The sequence below is a fragment of the Mixophyes fleayi genome, chromosome 2 (genome assembly GCF_038048845.1).
Source record: "Mixophyes fleayi isolate aMixFle1 chromosome 2, aMixFle1.hap1, whole genome shotgun sequence".
In the NCBI taxonomy this organism is placed as follows: Eukaryota; Metazoa; Chordata; class Amphibia; order Anura; family Limnodynastidae; genus Mixophyes; species Mixophyes fleayi.
In genome coordinates, this window is record NC_134403.1 from 243,661,345 (window position 1) to 243,684,132 (window position 22,788).

At 43.1% G+C, this 22,788-nt stretch overlaps 1 protein-coding gene across 3 annotated transcripts in view; it reads right to left on the reverse strand.

Annotated features, from left to right (window-relative positions):
* ACACA (acetyl-CoA carboxylase alpha) overlaps positions 1 to 22,788 on the reverse strand; it is a 526,387-nt gene that overhangs the window by 294,657 nt on the left and 208,942 nt on the right. For all 3 annotated transcript variants that reach the window (XM_075195717.1, XM_075195718.1, XM_075195719.1), the window contains exon 33: positions 5,658 to 5,714. In XM_075195717.1, coding sequence (XP_075051818.1) covers positions 5,658 to 5,714 — 57 coding nt within the window. The remainder of the gene's footprint in view (positions 1 to 5,657; positions 5,715 to 22,788) is intronic.

Genomic DNA, 22,788 nt, shown 5'->3' on the forward strand with positions numbered 1-22,788 from the left:
CGCTGAAAAGGTTCCCCAATTATTGGCAAGGACCTGAGGGGAGCACGAGCACTGGGACGCCCGAGACGCTGACACACATCACAGGACTTACAGTAGGCCCGGACAACATCCGACATTCCTGGCCAGAAAAAGTTCTGTGTCAGATGCCTCAGTGTTCGGTCTCCGCCCTGGTGTCCCTGCCATAGGGATTTTGTGGGCAGTTGACATTAGTTGCGCACGAAAGCCCCATGGTACCACCAGTTGAACTTATTTCCGGACTGGTCTATCCCAATCTACCTTCCTAGCCACACGGTACAACAACCCTTTAAGCCAGGTCACACTCTACACCTCCATCGCTGGAAGGTTGTCGCCAGCCTGGCGCCTCATGCCTTCCAGTTAAGAATCAGAGAGCTGCGCTGCCCTGAACTCTTCCCTGCGGCCCTCACTATCATCTAAGTCAGCACAGTTGGCTAAGTGGTTAGCACTTCTGCCCCATAGCACTGGGGTCATGAGTTCAATTCCCGACCATGGCCTTATCTGTGTGGAGTTTGTATGTTCTCTCGGTGCTTGCGTGGGTTTCCTCCGGGTGCTAGTAGGTTAATTGGTTGCTATCAAATTGACCCTAGTCTCTCTGTATCTGTCTATCTGAGTGTGTATGTTAGGAAATTTAGACTGCAAGCTCCAATGGGGCAGGGACTGATGTGAATGAGTTCTCTGTACAGCGCCGCGGAATTAGTGGCGCTATATAAATAAATGGTGATGATGATACGCTGTAGGGGAGTCTATATTGGGATGACTATGGTCAGTCAAAGTGGGGTCAATCAAACGGAGGTTTCTGTGATCAGCTATACTCACCGCCGGAGCTGGCATACTGCTAGGGACAGGAGCATCACCAAGCCCCCCAACAATATCAGGTTGGCAAGAGACAACATCCTCTGCGTTGCTAAGGGACGTAGTCTTTCCAGATGCAAAGGGCTGGCCGTTTCCTGAAGAAATAGCAGATGTGTTCTTTTCCTCTGGACTGGCTGAAGCTGTGGTTGCTGGTGATGGCTGTTTTCTAGCAACTGTCATCTTTTCCTCTGGGCTGGGTTGTGCAAGTGTAGATCCTGAAGACTGTAGTTTAGCAGCTTGGCTCCGGGTAAGAGAGTTCAGAAATGCGGTCACAATTCCATCCCCAACATCGTTGCCCAAAATCACATCAGTTGGGAGGCCATCCATAACAGCAACATCTCGCAACTCCTGGCCATCTCCCCAGTCCAGATACACCCTTGCTACAGGCACTTCTTTTTGCAGTCCATCTGCCACAGTAACTTTGGCAGTGCAATCCTGCAATACTGCATCAGGATCAATAAAATGGGGACTCACAACAGTAATGGAGGCCCCTGAGTCTCTCAGTCCTTCACCCTGCAGGGGTCCCACTTGGTTCATCTGCAGGTTCCTCCACATGTTTTTGGGGGATCTTTTGGGCACACAGGTGACTCTCTCTGCTGAGTCACCTTCAGATACGCCACACTCCAATGGGCTGGCAGGGGTGGAAACAGTCTCTAATGGCTCACCTTCGCCAGTTAAGCAAGTCGGGCCCCAGGACTCGGATTAGGGGCACGAGTCTGGGGTGCTGAGGCTGTGGGACAGTCCGTCCTTAAATGACCGGTTTTCCCGCAGTTGTAACACTTCTTCTCTAGCCTGGGCTCCGTAGTCTCTGATAACTCCCAGGGACAGGACGGTGTGGTGGCTGGCGAATGGTACCTGAAGGTTTAGGTACCTGCTTTTGGGGGTGAGCAGAAGAGGGGTGTCCCCCTGTTTGTACAGTCCTTTGGGTTTGGCCGTTAGCCTCACTGCCACATACTGATTCGCCAGTTGGACGGCTGCTTCCAGGGTGCCTGGCTTCCGATTCAGCACCCATTCTGTCACCTCCGATGCGGATCGGGGTAGAAACTGTTCTTGGCACATTAAGTCTATTACATCTTCCACCGTCTGGGCACCTGCTCTGTGCACCCACTTCCTGACAGACTCCCGCAGCAGGTTGGCAAACTCCTCATGGGTGGCGTGGAGGTCGTTTTGTAAAGTCCCAGAAGTTCAGACGATAGGTCTCTTGGGTAATAGTGTACAGTTTAAGGAGTGCCCTTTTCATTGTATCATAGTCCGCACAGTCCTCTGTGGGCACCCCACGGTAGGCCTTCACTGCACATCCTTGCAGTGTGGGCACCAGATGCTTAAACCATTCCTCTCTGGGTATAGCGTGTAGCCTGCAGCTACTTTCAAATAACTGCAGGTGCTCATCAATATTCCCAACACAGTCCTCAAATTTAGGGCAAGGTAGAGATGACAGTCCTGATCCTCTAAGGCGCACTACCCCCATTGGCTGCATGGGTGGCGCCCTTCCCTCTTGACAACATGCCTCGATGACCTGTGCCCGCTCAGCTGCAGATGCGGTGTCACCTAAGGCCTCCAGCTGGTCTTTAGCCCGGCAGTCCTGCGCTCATCATAGGACAGAGGGGCTGGTAGAGGTCGCTGCAGGCTGTGGAGCAGGGATCTCTGCTGTCTGGGCGTCTGGTAACCTCGCTCCCGATCAACTTGGCCGCCACCTTGGCCACTACCGCCATCGGTTTCCTCCACCTGGGTACCATACTGTCGGTGCCATGCCCTCATCGCCACTCTCATCTCCGCCCTGTTTGGCGAATGGCAGATGTCAATGCCGTTGGCACTACACAGAGTCTCGAGGTCCACCCTGGACATGTTGGTGCAATCAGACATCCTGCGCGTACTCCTGGCTGCAGTTAATCCTGAATAACTTGTCTGTCCCGACTGGTTCATGAAAAGGCGCCTGCGGTTACCCCACCACTTGCCACCAAAAATCTATGACAGGATGGTCCGCCTATGCCACCCTGTCTGTTGTTCCTGAGAACCAGCTGGGCTTACTTGCCACATTCCCTTTCGTTATCCTAAATGCATCCTCTTGTCGTAGTAGGAGGGTCTTACAAGTGCTGCCACCACTGAACTTCATTATGGCATCCAGAACCACGCTCCTTCTGGGTAACTGTTGTTGCTAGTGTATTCCCGTGCTGGTACACCTGGGCTGGTACCCCTGACCGCTTACTATGGATCAGGGTGCTGTGGATGGTTCCCCCCTGGCCTATCACACTGACCAGAGCTGCTGGGCAATAGCAGAGCAGTGGCACTGGACAGCTGGGTCCAAACCTCAGAAACAGCTGGAGGATGGATTAGATTTAAGGTTCAATCTGCAGGTAACAAGATTACAGCAATACTGAAGAAGTTGTCAAGCAGGGTCTTGAAGCAGAGTGATGTTTATTGCTCAAGTGTCCTGACAAGGACAGTTTCACTGATTAAAGGTATCAGTGGTCAACTCAGATGGCACATTAGAATGATACATTTCAGTTTACAAGGATTCCCTTTTTATACAGTTTTAGTCACAGGCTAATTTTAGAATAAGGATGCCACTTGTTTACACAAACATTGATTTACAGGCACTGCAAAGCTAACAATATTTACACTTATCTGTGAAATTTTAGAAATTCTGTGATGTCCTGCATCCTGTTTTTAGACGCAGGAAATCTAGTAGCACGTCTAGATTAAACCTTCCTGTGCCCTCAAGTGGACCCTCACACATCAAAATATCTACAGCTATAAAATACACATTCCCCCAGAAAGTCACAAACCCCAAACAAGGCATTTCCTTACACCAAGATATACAAAAGACTTTCTAAACAAAGGCTAATTGTATATATATATATATATATATATATATATATACACACACACACACACATCAGAAACAAGGCATTTCCTCTAGAAAGGTAAAAACAGAAAAAACTAATTTTCTCCCCCCTGTCTCAGAAATTAAAGATTTCCCTTACAAAAATACACTCGATATCATGCATGTGGAATTATATAAATAAGCGCCCTGAGCTATTTCCTTTAAATAAATTTATACCAGAAGTTATTTAGAAGTGATCCAGTCACACAAACAATTTACATTTATTTTGTTTGTCTTAATGATTCCGGTCCAATGTCGGTAAAATACCTAGATTCATATATACACTTTTGTCTATATGTATGCAGTGGTTGAAGTTGAAATTTAGAAGTGGCGGTATGGAAATGTAATGGGAATGTAAGTGAATGGAATCTAATAGTTTTACAAAGAAGGCCTTAGGAGAAGTGGCGGTATCGTATACCACCATATACATCCCCACTTGGACCACTGCCGGGGATACGCTATATGGGAAATTAATGAATATCATTACTAACGTTCTCATGAGGCTACTATGTATAAATGTGATAACAGACAAATCTATGTATAGGGACAACTGCCTATACTAATATACTGTACTGAAGCACATTTGAAAATACATTGCCCTCAAGTGGTGGAATAGGGTAATAGCAAAATATACATTTTATTTAACAATCAAATACTTTCAACCATGTTGAGTTTCCATCTAACCTGGATTAACATACACACCCCTCAGAAAATCATATATTACACCCACAAAAAAATGTATATGGGGGGATCATATTATGATAATGAATTTGTCTTAGAACAACAGAAACCCAGTAAGCATAGACCTTATTATAAATAATAAATAAGTCTAAATATACTGGTTTCAATTTACAATAATTCAAAGGCAATAATAAACTGGATAACAGAATAAACTGACAAGGCACTAACCAATGGAGTTTTTAACAAGTTTATTTTAGAGAGCACATAGCACAAACACTATTCACCTTTCAAGATATAATTTTATATTTCGCTGACAACTTTTAAAAATAGGTCAGAACTTAGAAACTTAAAAATAAGAATGTTTAAATTAATTAAATAAAGACATTATGTGAATATAATCTGGTGTGTAACTACGAGTGCCCCAATCAGAGTCTTGGTCCATCTTTGTAATTCTGCGGATATGCAAGAGCCCCTGCATACATAAAAGAAGCACTGCATGTCTGCAGATTTTGCGGTTGGTAAATAACAAATGACCTTTTATTAAAGGTTGGTTGCTCAAACACCTTCTCACAAACAGCCGCAGTTGGTATAGTTGACAAATAATTTTCATGTAGGAGACTACACAAACACTAACACTAAACGCCTTAATAACATTTTTAAAAAAGGGTAATCTTTACATTACAATCACTTTTTTTAATTTGTTTTTCTCACATTATAAAAAAAGGTTTTTAGTCGTAATATTCATAATATTTCACACATAAAAAACTGTATGACTACATCAACAGAATCTCAAGAGTCAGGAAAATGTATTATTGCTAAGTTAGGGTCACTCAGATATCTCACTGTAGTAAGTGGGCTTTGGAAAAAGATTAACAAAAATGCTACATCAACATTAAATAAAACATATTAGCCATTAAAACAAATGTACAGTAAAGTCAAGTGACCAATATATTGCAGAATTGCTATGTGATAATGATTTAATATTCTACAATAATGAAATATATTTATGTTAATAACAAAAATATGTTAAAGAAAAGTGTATTGCAACGTGTGAAATGCTGCACAAGCAAAACACAGGACATTTAAATTGCCATGCATATGGCTGTATAAACAGAATATCCTGAAAAAGCAAATGTAAAAACAGCAATAGATATTTAAAATAAAACAATATATATATATAAAATAAAACAAAATGTATATAAAATACATTTCAAAGGATTACCTTCTGTGCTACTAAAAATGTCAGTCTACGAATGCCATGATCCATAAGCACTGCTTTCTAGTCAAAACAAAAACAAAAAATAGATTACATCTCATGTCAATAAGCTGGAACTGACGAATACACATAATGAAAATTACAGTTTTAAGGTTAAATTGAAAAAATCCTGCAGTAAGTAGGTAAGTTACTGAATTTGGCGATAAATCTTAATTTAATGTAAACACGTCAAACATTAATTATATAAAGTAAAATTCTAAAGACTGATCAACTTAAAACCATATTAACAAATTTTGAACCAAAATCCTGTAACTTTTGTTACTCCCAATATTAGGATCACTTTTTGTCATTTTGACACTTGCAACCTTAAGAAGTTTAAAGTAGAGGTGTCTTAGTTTGACAACAGCCTCACATTACTTCTCTGTGTTGTTGGGGAAGTATGCTTCATCCACTATTGTGGATGGATCATATATGGATTGTGGCTTCTGCTTCCCCTGAAATACTCTGTGTTGCTGTCAACATTCTGAAGATTTCATTGGTTACAGGTGGTTCTACATCCATCCAATTCAAAACTGTACACATATGGACACACAGGAGGTAAACATGTAAAAGAAAAAGGTGCCATCAGTCAACATGCGCATTAAAAATAAACTATTTGTGACCATGGAGATAACAATGTTAAACTTATGTAAACAGAGGTGCAAATAAACAACTCTAAAAAATATTATTAATGGAAATGCACAATACTGTACACTCATTTAACTATCCTCAAACTATGACAAAGACCATTCTGTTGTTGAAGATAGAGATTGGTATGCTCTCTTCCCATGCTGTCACCCATCTGACAAATTGCAATACATAGCACATCTGCTGAACACCGTGTGTACCACTGTTGAACAGTATCACCTGTGTAGTTGTTGCATTTATACCATTTGTCTGGATGAAAATTCGATATTTATTTATAATAATCAGCATTTAATCCATGCAATTATAGTACAAACTTAACCAGCACAATCTTGTCTTGCGATTTACTTAAAACTTTAAAATGAAACAATCAAAATGCATGGTGCCTAGTACGGGGAATGCATATACTAGACATGGTTTTATTTTATCTCTCTGTGCAGGCTATTAGCAAACTAAAGGGGTGACTAACTCTTTACTCTCACATTTTTATATCTGTCCAGATAAGGCCACTGCCACAATGACATCATCGCCAACTCCTGATTATATCATACATATCCCTTAGAACTAGTCCAAGTCCCCCCCCAGCTATTGTGTTATGAGAGGATTATCGCAGCATAATAAGAGTGACAGAAGAGCTCTGGAAAGTGATATAGGGAGTATGTTGAAAACAAGACTATTAATATCAATTGCACTGAATGGTGAGCCATGTTAACTGACTAAATAGCACCATCACATACAATTGTGCAGTACATTTCTACAATAGAAATTCTTTTATATATTCATGATTGAGTATTTATACTAGGCAGGTACAAAGGGAAAATAAAAAAATATATGGCTTGAGCCTTTTTAATTCCTCACAACACAAAACCAATCCACTGAGGATCTATGTTAATTTCTTCTTGCTGTGAGAATGAAAAGAGAGTAAACAGCTTCTATATGAATTCTGAGAGTGTGAATATGGAGAATTTCACAGTTGCTTTAAGCAAGTTCAAACATCGCCTCCCAGACATACATTCTGCCACAAGTTATGGAGTAAAGGAAGAAAAATAAAAACTCTCAATCACTCAGTATCTTCTTTTGTATTGTAGTCAATCTGTATTTGCTTTTGTCCTGTTGGTTGTTTTGTGGGTGTTTCTGCAGTCTTGCTGTTCTGACTCAAGCTAAAGGACTGGACTGACATATTGGGATTTTATTTTATGCAAAAGAGGCATTTAAAGAAATAATTGTGAGTGATGGAATTTTAAATTCTCTGAAAATACTGTAAGCATGGACAGCAATGCACATGCACGTCTTTCATTAGCAAATAAAAATCATACTTGCCGACTTCCGGTCCGCGGCCATGCACTTCCGGTCCGCGGATACGGAGCTCAGGCCCCAGTAATACACTCCCTGGCGTGGCTTGGACGCCATTCTAGCCGGCAGCACTGTGAGAGAGCTCCCCACGCTGAGCCACTTTTGCTGGAGATACCACCTTCCCAGCCCGCCTACAACCCATCTCTCCCCGCTGTATGGGCTTATGTCCACCTAGAAGACTCCGGCCCTGAAGAATCGGTGTCTAGTCCGGTGAGTCCTGCGGAGACCGCACTTCCGGTGGAGGCGGGGCATCACGGCGATTTCAGCCAGCGTGGATTACACTGCATATTGGCAGTGTCCTCAAGTGCTAACAGCCCTGGCAGCACATCTCATCAACGGCTGTATACCTGAAGGGCTTCCCTGAGGAAGTGCTACCCAGCATCTGATCTCCAGTGATGCTGGTTATGCGATTGGGGACCCTACCCTGTGGACGAGTTCCTTCTGGCTTACCCACACTTCTGCCCCATGTGCCCTGCTGAAAGGGAAGAAACACTAGCCAGCATAAGCTACCTGCCTCATGACATCTTGTGTTAGACATACAGTACTTCTACCTATGAAACAAGGAACCTATGTATAGTCTAGCACCCAGATGAGCTCCTAACTTGCTCGGACACAGGGGAACCCATGGCTCTTTAACTCTATAATACCTGTCCACAAACACGAGAGAGATCGATCTTCGTAACTGCTAATTGAGTCCTGATATTCTTCTTGTAATTACCAGTTGTTCCCAGAATAAGACGGTGCTATGTCTCACAGAAATCAGAAAAAAAATGCACCGCCAGAAACAGCCTCCTTTTTTACTCAGGCTAAAAAGAAGAATGCCTCTCAAGCATCTGCATTTTCTCCGCTCCACCAGCTTGACTCAGACCAAGAAGATGCCAACCCACCTACCAACACGTCTATTTCCGTGGAACTGAGAAATATCATCAAATCCACTATGCAGACAGAGGTCCGTACGATTATCCAAGAAGAAATTAAAAAGGGAATGGCTGGGCTTCGCCAAGAAATAGCGGCTATCCGATCAAGAACGGCAGACCTAGAGCAGAAAGTTGATGAGGTTTGTCACTTCCAAGAATTTGTGTCCACAGAGCTGTCTGATATCCGTGCGGACATGAAATCATTTAAGGATCATTTAGAAGATATTGAAAACAGGAACAGGAGGAATAATCTCCACATTCGGAACAATCCGGAGACAATAGATGGAGATCTCCTACCCAAATATCTTGAGAAACTATTCCTCCATTTCCTACCGGATGCCTCCGCTTTGGATGTACAGACAGACCGAGCTCACAGAGCACTACGACCAAAACCTCCTCTAAATTAACCTCCTAGAGACGTCATTGTTCGGTTCCATTACTATAAATATAAATAACAATTTGTCTTGGCCACTCGAGCAACAACCTCGCTTCAGTTTGATGGGTCTGACCTTCAAGTTTACCAGGATCTTGCTCCCTCTACACTACAAAAACGGCGAGATCTTGCCCCAATCACTAAGCTTTTGAGAGAGCACATAATTTAATATCGATGGGGGTTTCCGTTCCACCTACTGGTCGGCCACGAAGGTCAGTCCCATAAGGTTAAGACGCCAGGCCAAGGAATCACTCTACTACGGACTCTAGGAATACCGATACCTCCGTCATTGGCATCAAGCATAACAGAGGCTGTGAGACCAGAAGCCCCCACGGCTTCATGGACACAAACATGAAAGACTTCGATAAAAGTTTCCAATTTGGGCATTAGAGGGCTCAGATAATCTGTTCGTGACACCTGGAAAAGGTTATCGGCAACTCTGAGTATTGTACCGGAAGAAATCTCTGCAGAGACGTGACTGAAGAAACTCCTGCCCCAAATAGTTCGTGAGGTCTTGCCGGCAAACAAGTAGTCTTAGATTGCATTCACGATACAGTAATGTTGCTATCTTTTCTTTGCTTTCTAACTGATGTCCCTCAATTGTTGTCTGATGTTCAAGCTGTTGGTAGTTCTGGCAGCAATGCTGTACTTCGCATCACTGATCATCCGCTGCCTCGCAACCTGAGGGATATTCTTTAACCTATAGCTTTTAATACTTTCTGGATTGGCCCCCGGGTTGCGACGCAGACGGATTTTTCAGCTTAGTTGCAGGCTAGTTACTCAAGTTCTTTATTAAGGTTAAGACTATGTTATCTAGTTTTGATGTTGATGTCATTTTAAGGATCTTATTCACTGTTAGCTAATGGCCTCACTTGTTTAGCTTAACTGATGTTCTTTAAATGCACTGCATGGTATTGCTTTTCTACTTATCTCTCCCACTTAAATGATTCTAAAATGCACGCATGTATGTTTTTCCTCTTTTACTTGCACCGCCTGGGTTTCCCCCCCCATTCCACCTGAGCAAGTGTACCCTCGGCTACACAACCACCCCCCATACTCCCCAAGTACACAGGATGTACTGGTTTCGACTTTCAGAAGACATGACTTGCCAGCCAAGCTGTCTTCTTTCCCCTTGCTTTACTTTCATCTCCCTACTAACCCTTCCCTTCCCCTCCCAATCCTTTGCACCTCAGCCTTGCATTGTGCTGCTCCTTTTAAATTACCTAAAACTATCTTGGCCTAACTTCCAATATACACATTACTCGGTACCACATGGTACTTATTCTAGATTAGACATGGTTTTTGTAGATGCTTATACGACGTGATCCTTGAAATCGGCCACCATCACACCAGTTCCCTGGTTTGACCACTCAGCTTTGATTGTGCGACTTGACGTTTTGCCACCCTTTACGCCATGTTATCGATGGAGACTGAATGATCATTTATTCCTGAAAAAAGATAATATTAACACGATACGGCAGGCTATTCTTGACTTTCAGACAGATAATGCCCAAGACGATACTACTTCGACTGTAAGATGGGAAGCTCATAAAGCTACCATCAGAGGACGCCTGATCAGTCTAGCCTCCCCCGAGAAAAAGCTACATCAAAAAGCGGTTGCTGACCTAGAAGACCATATACAAACCCTAACGAGACAGCATCAAACATATCCCAAACGCAAAACTTATTTAAAACTCCTGGCTCTGCGAAGACAATTAGGCAACTTACTGGCTTCAAAGTCGGCCAAAAGCCTTCAATGGCTGCAACAACGCTACTACGAAAAAGGGGAAAAAGCTGATACACTGCTCGCTCGCAGGTTTCAAAACAAACGGACCCGTAATCGCATAATGTCCATTAAGGATGAAGCACAGCAGTCATTATACGACCCACAATCTATAGCCGATAGATTCAGTGCCTACTACACTTTGCTATATAATCTCCCCCTGCCTACAGACTCCCCAGATATTCTTCACAACCAGATATGAGACTTTCTTCAGACTTGTTCCCTCCCCTGCCTTACTGCAGCAGAACTTTCAATCTTAAATGCTGAAATCACGATAAAGGAGATTAAAACGACCATTAAGACCCTAAGAAATTCGGCAGCTCCAGGCCCAGATGGCCTTACGGCAATATATTATAAAAAAATTGCCTTTGATCTTGCACCTATGCTCCTCTCGCTTTTTGAAACAATTTTGAATGGTAAGAACTTTGAAAGGGACACCACCAGGGCGGACGTTATTGTTATAGCTAAAGAGGGACGAGGCCCTAGTCGTTGTGAAAGCTATCGACCAATTTCACTACTAAACGTGGACCTAAAGCTATTTGCCAAATTACTAGCGAACAGACTAGCCAGAGTGATTCCCGCCCTAGTCCACCCGGACTAGGTGGGTTTTATTCCTGCTCGACAATGAGCCGACAATACTAGGCGAGCTATTGATCTAATTGAAATAGCAAATCGGGTCCAGGTTCCTGCTCTGGTGGTGTCTCTTGATGCAGAAAAGGCGTTTGACAGGGTCTAATGGCCTTTTATGAGAGCCACCTTGGGTGCAATAGGGTTCAAAGGCCGTTTCCTATGCGGACTAGCGTCCCTCTATCATAATCCCTCAGCTACAGTCATAGCCAATGGCGCTGCGTCGTCTCCGTTCTGTGGGCTGCCCACTCTCCCCCTTGCTGTTCGCTCTCACGATGGAGCCACTGGCGTCGCGTGTACGCAAGAACCCGGCAATTTCTAGAATTCAAATGGGGTCGACTGATTATAAGATATCTATGTACGCAGATGATATTCTTCTTACAGTTACCAATCCCCTCACCTCCATCCCATCTCTTCAAAAAGAACTCAACGAATTGTGCAGTATCTAACTTTAAGATCAACATGGACAAATCGGAAATTCTCCCTCTTAACCTACCTTCCCACCTATTCGATACCCTGAAGAGCCAAACAAATTTCCGATGGCAACGAGATAAACTTAAATACTTGGGGATTTACCTAACGTCCGATTATAATCAGATATATGCAGCTAACTTCCCCAGGTTCTTAGACTCACTCAAATGTAATCTTGAAAAATGGGATAGATTATATATCTCTTGGCTCGGCCGCATGGCGGCGGTAAAAATGAACCTCTTGCCACAAATTCTTTATTTGTTTCAAACCCTACCTGTTCGAGTACCCTCTCTTGCGCTACAGACCCTGCAGAAGCAAATTACCAGATTTGTTTGGGCGGGCAGACGACCCCGTGTGCGGGCTTGCACGCTCTTCCGTCAAAACTCAGAGGGAGGGGTGGGCCTCCCAAACATCTCCAAATACTATATTGCTGCACACTTGACCCAACTAGTTTTATTTCACTCCCCATCTTCCACAAGGCTCTGGGTAGACATTGAGGCTACATTTTTGCACTTACTCTCGCCCTATACATTACTTTGGATATCAATCAAACATAGACCGCCACTCTCTTTACTCCTATCCACCACCCGTTTCTCCCTCCAGATATGGGACTACAGTACTCGCACGTTTCAACTAATTAAAAATTCGGAAGCTATGTTCCCACTGTGGAACAATCCAGCCTTTCCACCAGGACAACAACACTCCTCTTTCCACCACTGGTCCCGACGGGGTCTAAGATTCATTACTGACATAACGCCTATGAGGATATTTCCTGAACTTGCTGACTTACAAAAACGATATGACATCCCCATGACCGTTTCTACCAATACCTTCAGTTAAGACATCTATATCAATCAATCCCAACTCTTAAGCTTATAAACCAACGTACACCTTTAGAAACTTTTTGCAGAGGTAAATCCCTCCCTACTAGTTTAATCTCTACTTTTTACAGCATCATGGTGGCATTTCATCAACCTGCCAAAGATCGCTATGAGCTGAAGTGGGAAGAAGATCTTGGCGTTGAACTAGAGGTAGAGGAGTGGGCTAAGATCAGGTCACGAGTCGCTAAGAGCTCTATCTGTGTACGTACCAAAGAGAACTCGTATAAGCTCTTATATAGATGGTATTTAGTTCCAACCCGCTTGAAAGCCATATATCCTGATTCCTCTAGCTTATGCTGGAGATTATGTGGACAGGAAGGCTCATTCCAACATATTTGGTGGTCCTGCCCGGGACATGTGGAATTCTGGCGGAAAATTCACAATCTAATCAATAGAGTCACCCTTAGTAAAACTTCCCCCTTGCTCCTCATACTCACTACTACATAGGCCTATACCAGACGTTAGCAAATATACAATGGCGCTTGTGGGCCATATACTCAATGCAGCCAAATGCGCAATAGCAGCAAATTGGAAGCATCTGGAATTCCCTTCACTGCCTGAAATTATCAATAGAGTATGGCAGACCTATAGCTGTGAACACATTACAAGCATTCTCAATGACCGTCCCAATAAATTTTGAGCAATTTGGGACCCTTGGCTCGCCTCCTATGGTGCAGAACAGCCAAGGCCCGATTAAATTGGAAACCGATGAATATAGTATCAGAAGACGTTCAATATACAGTTTGTACCTGTTATACATTTAGAAGCCAAGCCAGGTGCCCCTTCTCCTTCCCCCTCTCACCACACTAACATTTTTTCCTTTTCCTTTTCCCTTCCTCTCCTTGTCCCCTGCCCTCTCTCTTTTTTCTTTTTCTTTCTCTGTTCTTACTTTTATTGGCGAAGTTTATATTGTTTTTCTCATTCGCAATGTATCTGTTGTTTGATCAATGTAACTTAATCTTTACACTGTTTAAAAATTGAAAAATCTCCCTAATAAAATATGTTTAAAAAAATAAATAAAAATCAAACTTGCCAACTCTCCCGGAATGTCCAGGAGACTCCCGCATTTCACGAGAGTTTACACTTCCTAGTGAAGTGGGCAGAATTCAGTTCAAACGCCGCGATTCACCGGGAATCACAGTGGCCAAAATGATGCGATTTTCGGAGCCCTGACCCATGCACGCCATCCTCCCCCTGGCAACTCCCGGAAGCCAAATCTAAAATGTTGGCAAGTATGATAAAAATGTGAAAAGTCAACTGATGCAAGTTTGGTGAGGAGATAGTGGCAATATATACTACTGTAACAGGAAGGTCTTGCCTGTTTTGAATTAAAAAATTGAGGCCAGTGAATGGGGCCATGCTTAGGACACAAAAGGTCGCGTGCTCACAGGCTTCATTGCTTAATTATTTCCTTTACTGGTTTGCAAAGCAAAGTGCACCTATGTACAAAGGATTTATTTTACAGGATTGTATTGCTCAGAGCAGAAATCAGGAAATGTTAGATGAAATACAAAACATACAGAAATATCAACATACAATACAATATAGAAGAGCACTGTGCAAGTGCCAAAAGCTCTATACTCTATTGACTGACTTATGCTAGCCACACAAAAAGCTATTTGGTATGCCAGTCTATCTGTGTTTAAAACAAAAAGATAGTGATAGCCTCTTTGGATAATCACATTGCATGACACCTATGATCCTGTATTGCTCTCACCCACTGCTGAATAACCATACCTAACCAATTTGGTCAATGCAGTAAGCAGAGGTACCATGCTTTTACCTATATTCATATGGTTCAATATACTCTCCTGTGACAGGATGGGCCACCTATGCCACCCTGTCTGTTGTTGCTGAGAACCGGCTGGGCTTACTTTGCCACCGTCCCCTTTCGTTATTCCGAAAACGCCCCTCCTGCCGCAGTGGGAGGGGCCTGCTGCCACCACTGAGCTCCTTTTATGGCACTCAGAAACTCGTTCCTTCTGGGTAACTTATGCTGCTAGCGTACCTCGTTGCTGGTGTACCTGGGCTGGTACTCCTGACCTCTTACTATGGATCAGGGTTGTGGATGGATCCCCCTTGGCCTATCACACTGACCATGGCTGCATAGGTACTGGAGAGCTGGGACCAACCTCAGAATCAGCTGGAGAACGGATTAGGGTCTAATATGTAGGTCACAGGATTTTCAGCATGGAAGATATTTTCAAGCAGGTCTATGAAGCAAGTGATGTTTATTGCTCAAGTGTACTGACAAGGACAGTTCCACTGATTAGAGGTATCAGTGGTCAGGTCAGATGGAACATCACAATGATACATTTCAGTGTACAAGTGCATTTTATACAGATTTGGACACAGGCTATTTTTAGAATCAGTATGTAACCCCGTTTACCAAAACATGGATTTACATGTAGTGCAAAACCACTAATATTAACACTTAGCTATGATATTCTTCAAAACCTTGCAGTGATTTCCTGGATCTTATTTCAGAGGCAGGAAACCCACTAGCAAGTCATACTTCACAGTCGCGGAATACACATTCCCACAGAACAACAAAAAAAAAAAAAAACAAGCCACTTCCCCACATCACAATACACCAAAGGCTTGGTAAACAAAGGCTCATTGCATCAGATATATACATCAGACATAATGCACTTCCTCTAGAGAGGCTAAACAGGAAACACACATTTTCTACCCTGCTCTCAGAAATAACGATTTCCTATCTCAAAATATACACAATATTAAAAATAAGTGCATTGGTAATTTATATAAATAAGCGCCCCGCACTATTTCCTTTAAATAAATTCACACCATAAGCTATTTATATGTTATCCAGTCACACTCCTCCAATTTGGCCAAATCTGCCATACACTACAGTAACAGAAGGACTTGTATATGGTGCAAATAAAACGGTAAGTAATAATTTCAAAAATCATTTGCCACCCATGGTTTATATGAGATTCCAAAATGTATGACTGTTACCAACCTATATAGTGCTTAATGTAGAAATCATTTGCGATTCTACTACCTAAAAGGTAGGGGAGATGAGAGCAATTACATTGGTACATTTGAACCAGCTCAGGTTTGTCCCTAGCAATGGACTACACTAGACAAACAATTAACCTGATTTTAATTACAAAGAAGCAGGACCTTCTTTCTTGTGGTGGCTCTCAATGCAAAGAAAGCAGTCAATAAACTGTCTTGGCCTTACAAGCAAAGGACTTTCCAGCCTATGGGGTTGAAAAAAAATATTCCTCAGAGCTATTGGGGCTTTCTATCAAAACCCCACTGCCTTGGTGCCAACTAATGGTTTCCCTTTTCCCCCTGCCTCAGTGTTGACTAATGGAATCACTTTCCCCCCTGCCTCAGTGGTGAATAATGGTTTCACTTTTCCTTCCTACAGTATTACTAACAGCACTACTGAGGTTTATCCACTGCCTCCCCTGATCCTTGCACTATAAAGGAGTCATTTGCAACTAGAATCAGGAATAACATTATTATTAGTCCGTAACAGAAACAAAAATTGCCCTTGAAGATAATAAGATACAGCTTTATGCTGATGAAGTTCTAGTCACTCTGACCAAACTGCTTGTTACTCACCTTAATCTGTTGCAGGAAATAAAATCAAATAGGGAGGTCTTATTGGGTATTAGATCGCAAATGCTGTTTATGATGCAAGTCAGTCACATGCTCAGCTGATAAACCTCTACCTGCGTTTGATCAATGAATGTGCTACATGCTCAGTGGCGCACGCAGGGGGGGTTTCTGGGTCTCCAGAAACCCCCCCTGCGCTAACTAAGTGGCCACCATAGTGGCACTGCCCTATACAGCAGCCGCGGCGATGTCAAAGAAGCATATTTGACAGCGCTGCGGCTGCTGTATAGGACAACGCTGCAGAAACGGAGCTACTGCGCATGCGTGGGCACTTGCGCAGCAGTTCTCGCGTAGTTTTTGTTTTTTGGGGGTTTTTTTTGTCAGGGGGGGGGGAACTACCTCCTGAGGAAGTCCTGCTAGGGACGAAACGCGTAGAGAATCATTCTATTCACTCCTGGGTCATATCTGGATCACCATACCATCAGTAATTCCTGTGCGGAGACTGTGGGAGGTTCCTGCTGTACCCGAGGACATGGTATATCTGTTACCTTAATTATAGATAAGCTTTTGTTATAACTACTCAATGTGAGTGTGCATTTTATATGTTACTTTTTATTAAATGCTGATTTCTTTGAAATACTACACCATAGAGTGCATTATTCTTTTTTCCCTATCCACTGTGTGGAGGAGAGTTATGGTGTTAACAGTATGCTGCTGGTGTATGGCTGGTGAGCAGGCATGCAGTTTTGCTGACTATACTACCTCCTTGGAGAGAATGCTGATTATATATCATTGAGAGAACAGCCGTATTAACTGTGTTCCAGTCTCTGGACAAGATATATGCAGATAAGCAACCTTTATTCCTTATGGTGTGTATTCATCTAGGTGATGGGCTATCACTAACACACTGATCTCATACCTGTTTTTTTTCCTGTTTTTTCTGTCTTTTAATGCTTACCAACTGGACTTATACCTGTGGTCCTTAAGGATCGTCCAGGAAAATAGAAGTATTGAACTGTCTTGAACTATATTATTATTCCACTGAACTTGGGTTACATACCCCTGGCAACGCACCTTATTGCGCCATATCCTGTACTTTATACACACATTATATATATATATATATATATATATATATATATATATATATTATATATACATACATATATATATATATATACACATATATATATATATATATATATATATATATACACATATATATATATATATATATATATATATATACATATATCTAATATATATAAGCCTAGTGGCGTGTGTTAGTCTCTGTGTGTGTGAAAAAAACAACAAACAAGCTGCAGCGCCACCTGCTGGGTGGAGTTATACACTGACCTACTAAATTCTTAGTGTGTGTGGAAAAAAAACACTCAGAAAGGGCTGAAATTTGGTAAACTAAGATGTTTTTAATTTGTTAATTTAATTTGTTAATTGTTAAAAGTGTTTATAAAGATTTTAAAAATATATATAAATATATTTCTTGAAGGAGAAGTGACAGTTGGGAGTGGTTGGTGGTTGCTGGGGGTGACAGAGAGAGAGAAGTGTGATACGCAGGACCGCTGAGAGAGATCCCTGTGTCTGGATAGACATCTGGATAGATGTGGCGATAAAGATGAAGGATGAGGTGATGGAGAAAAATGATGAGGTGGTGACATGTGGACAAAACCACGTTAAAAAAGGGTGCTTGCGGGGCGTGGCTTGGCAGCCAAGATGGTCGAGTTTTCTAGAGGCTCCTTCTACAGAAAACTATTTCTGTCCACATTTAACATCACAACTGCTCTGATCAAAACGTGCTGACCACCAGTGAACAGAGGAAGAAGCGCTGCCTCCCCGACCGTGCTCTTTTCTGAGCTTATTGTCCCTGGGGCTTCATATTTCCCCCTTGTCTTCCGCCCCGTCCTTTTGGTGCGAAGAGAGAGCAGCGCCTAGATCTTTATACAGCACTGACCCTTCCTGGCTGCTACACTTGTTGTGTGTGGAGAGCGGTGAAGAATAAAGGGAGACAGAGAGTCTGTGATCGTTCCCCGCTGCACCACCTCCCGCGCGGCACTTACCGTTGTCAACTGGCTTCACCAGTGGCTCCTGTGAAGAAGGGGCTGCGCCTGCTATTCTAGTTCCCTGGAAGCAGGGTCCTGTGGAGCGAGCGACCCGTGGCATATTTCCTGAGGCCTCTGTGTCCCCTGAAGAAGCTAATATCACAGCCAGACACTGGAACAGGGAGAAACACCTGGAATCTAATTCTGAGCTTCCATCTCATTAAAACTGCAGGTGAGCTGCTGAGGACTGATAGCCCTGACAAATGTTTGCAAATTATTGCAACTCTTCATAGCAGATCTGCATTTTTAAGTCATTAAAACAAGTGGCTTTATCGATAGCAGTGGGAAGAAGATAATATATTTTTTGCAGCCATATTATCCTCAGTAAAAATTTCTGCATCCCCTGAGGCAGTGTTGCCACTTTGTGGCTAGAATATATATTATTTTTTCTTCAGGACCTGTCCGGTACCCTCCTGCCACCTAGTGGCCAAAGTGTACAACTCACAATTATGGTTTTCTCGTTGTTAATCATCTCAGTTTGTTGGCCTCTAACGCCATTTAGTGTCAGTACACAACACTTATCTGCTCATTGATATTCTCAAGTGCTATTTAACTTATATTTTTATTTTTTAAAAAGAAACCAAAAAAACCCCCTCTCTCTATGGAGTAACTAGTCTGCACCCTTGAACCTTGGGGATTGTATGCTAGCAACTTGCATTGACCATATTATTCTACAGCTGGGTTGCACCGCATTAGTGCTTCTCCTACTTCTCGAGTTATGTGTCACAAGCCGAAAAAAGCTGTCCAGCCGGCCATATTCGCCCGCAAAGATAGAACGCAAGCGAACTCCTCCTCACTTGAAGCCCCTTCATCGCCAGTCTCAGTACACAAGGAATCTCAACCCTCAAATGTAATTTGCTCCACACCAGAGCTGTTAAAAATCATTCAAACCACCATACAAGCCGAGATGAGAGCGGTTATCCAAGACATTAAAGCCGAAGTCCTAGCTCTTGGCAATCGCACAGATTCTTTAGAACGCAAAGTGGACAATGTCTGTTCCCACCAACAATCAGTTGACCAACAACTCGCAGAAATGCGCCAATCTATATCAGACATGCAAGATCATAATGAAGATGTAGAGAATCGCACAAGACGCAACAACGTCCGCCTTAAGAATATTCCTGAACTCATTGACGCTGATGCTTTACCTAAATACTCGGAGGGCCTTCTCCGTCAATGCCTCCCTGACACTCCTTCTTCAGACTTTCTTCTAGACCGCGCTCATAGAGCTCTACGTGCCAAACCCCCTTCTGACCAGCCGCCCAGAGACGTGGTGATGAGATTCCATTACTTCACCATCAAAGAACAATTTATTGCTGCGACACGCAATACTCCAGCTGTTTCCTATTCTGGTCATAACATCCAGATTTTCAGGATTTAGTTCCCTCAACGTTAAGAAAACACTGCAACCTAATCACCATCACAAAAGCCCTCAGAAATCATTGCATTCGATATCGATGGGGCTTCCCCTTTGCTCTACAAGTTACTCATAATGGCTCCTCTCATAGGATTAAGACTCATGAAGAAGGTCTTTCTATGCTGGAAAAGATGGGCATCCCGATGACTTCTCCATCCCTGCCCACAGACAGCTCTTCCGTTCCGCGAAGAGCCCCTTCACCTACTTGGTCTACAGCCTAATTCGCTCTTGGGTCTCCTCGTCGGGCTCCTACCCGTCATTAGCAAGCTATGATTGTGTGTTTTCCTGCTGTTTCTTTTTCTGTTTTCTTTTTTCTCTCCCTCTCTCTGCTCTCCATTACAGGTTCTCCGGACTTCCGGATCTGCGTTGATATAGAACCCGTTTTCACCTCAGAGGAATCGACTTAATAGTACTCATCTGAGAAACTGTTTTGATGTTTTTTTGTTGTTTGATGTTCCGTGTCACTCCCAGACAGTGGTTATTTTTCTAATTAATAGTTTTACAGGGTGGTGTGCTTTGGGTCTGACCTATATAGTTCAACTGGGTCCCTCCCAACTTACATTACTCCAACAAGGTTACGACTCTGTTAGTTTATATACCCTAGCATTTCCGTTTCCAACAACTCATGTTTGATGTTTCACATAATGTTTTCTCTATTGTAAAATGCTCAGTGGCTCTTCACAATAGTGTTTTTTGGTGAACATGTGTCCATATTGAGCCCTCCCTAATTAGCACTACTTTGGCAAGGGTATGCTAGATAGGTCGTTGTTACCCAATAACTACCGTTAGATATGTACATCATTCTAGAGGTGTTGTTAGTTCTCTGTGATGCTGTTAATTTAAAACATGTTTCTATCGCTATGTCCACTCGGTTCTCAGATTTCCCCCTATATAAATCCTGACCCCCCTATTTATATATAGTTGTTAATCCACTTTTGCGGTTTTGCCCGCCTCTCTGGATGTCCCCCTCATACTTTACTTTTTTATATCAGATATGCTTTCATGCTAGTTTAAACGATATGCCATCGTCCGGATGGGGTCTCGAGATTTAGGTCTTGGGCCTTCCCCTGTACAGGGCATTATCCTCAAAATGATCCCTCTGATAACTACCCCTTCCCCAAGGTCCACCATACTCTCCCCCTTCTGCCTTAACAATTTTGTTAACTTGTGATTATCCCAGACTGTCACTTGGTCTGCCAGTCACGACCCCCACGAACCCCATTGACACACAGGATGTGTCATCCACATTGTTTTAAACCGGAGTCTGGAACCCCCATCTCCGGTCCCTTCCCTTCCCCTCCCTCCCCCTTCCTACTAACATCTCTTTTCCTCCTCTCTCTCTGCCTAGCTTTCAGACTCGCCTCATTAAGCTTTCCTCTTCCACACCCACCACGACTATCAAGATAATATCTTTAAATGTTAATGGTCTCAATGCCCCACAGAAATGCACCATGGCTCTCCAAGAATTAAAACGCCTTAAGGCTCACATAGTTCTTCTGCAGGAAACGCATTTTACGCACTCGCACCCAAGCCTTACAAATAGAACCTTCCCGCGTGCATTCCATTCCACCTCTCCTCGCAAAACTAGCGGCACTGCTATCCTAGTCCATCAGTCAGTTCCATTAACTGTACATTCCACAATAACAGCTGACCAAGGCAAATACACAATACTGGTTGGTTCTATCTCCCAAACGCCCATAACCATAGCGACTCTCTATGCTCCTAATGTGGGACAGGGACCCTTCTTTTCAGATTTCTTTGCTAAACTTTTTCAATCAGCTAAAGGACACCTCATTCTGGGTGGGGAGTTTAATGTCACGTTGGATGCCAAACTAGACCGCTCTCCGCCATCACCCTCCTCTTTGCGGACCTCTAGAGACTCTCGTCATCTTTGCTCCCTAGTCAAGCTGTATGATCTCTATGACTCTTGGCGAGTTCTGAACTCTTCTGTTCGTGCATACACACACTTTTCCGTCCCTCACAACATCCACACACGCATTGATAGGATTTTCACAGAAAAATCGTCCACTTCTTCCCTGCGCTCCTTGGATATAATCCCAATTACCTGGTTGGATCATGCGGTGGTCTCTCTTAATGTGGATATACTTCCCGCCCTCATCGGTCCTGGCGCATGCACGACTCCCTTGTCTCCAAACCGGAAAACTTTCATAAAGTGTCACAGGCAATCGAGGAGTTCAGAAACTTCAACTCATCCCCAGATATCTCGCACTCTGTTTTATGGGAGGCTCATAAAGCCACTATCCGAGGCCTCTTAATTAGTATGTCATTAGCCCAGAAAAAAATCCATTTAGCTCGGATTCAAGATTTCGAATCTGAGCTTGTTTCCCTCACCAAGAAACATCAACGCTACCCAAAACACAAAACTTATCTTAAAATCCTAGCTGTAAAAGCTCAGTTACAACAACTTTTGTCCAATAAAGCGGCCAACACACTGAAATGGCTCAGACAAAAATTCTACGAGAAAGGCAACAAAGCCGACGCCCTTTTGGCTCGTAGTTTGCGCGCCAAACAGACCCGTAACAGAATTATTCATATTCAAGATGCCTCCTCCTGTAAGCAATTTGACCCTGAGAAGATAGCTAACCGGTTCCAGGAATTTTACTCCAAATTGTACGACCTTCAATCTAACACACCCCCGCCTAGAGACCTTAGACTTCAAATCAAAACATTCTTAAATACTTGTCGTCTACCCGCGCTTAGTGAGTCGCAATCTTCCTCACTTAGCCAGGTTATATCCGCTGACGAATTGAAACTTACGGTTAAATCTCTGATAAATACCTCCGCCCCGGGCCCGGACGGTCTTACACCCATATATTACAAAAAGTAGCTTCCTGTCCTCTCA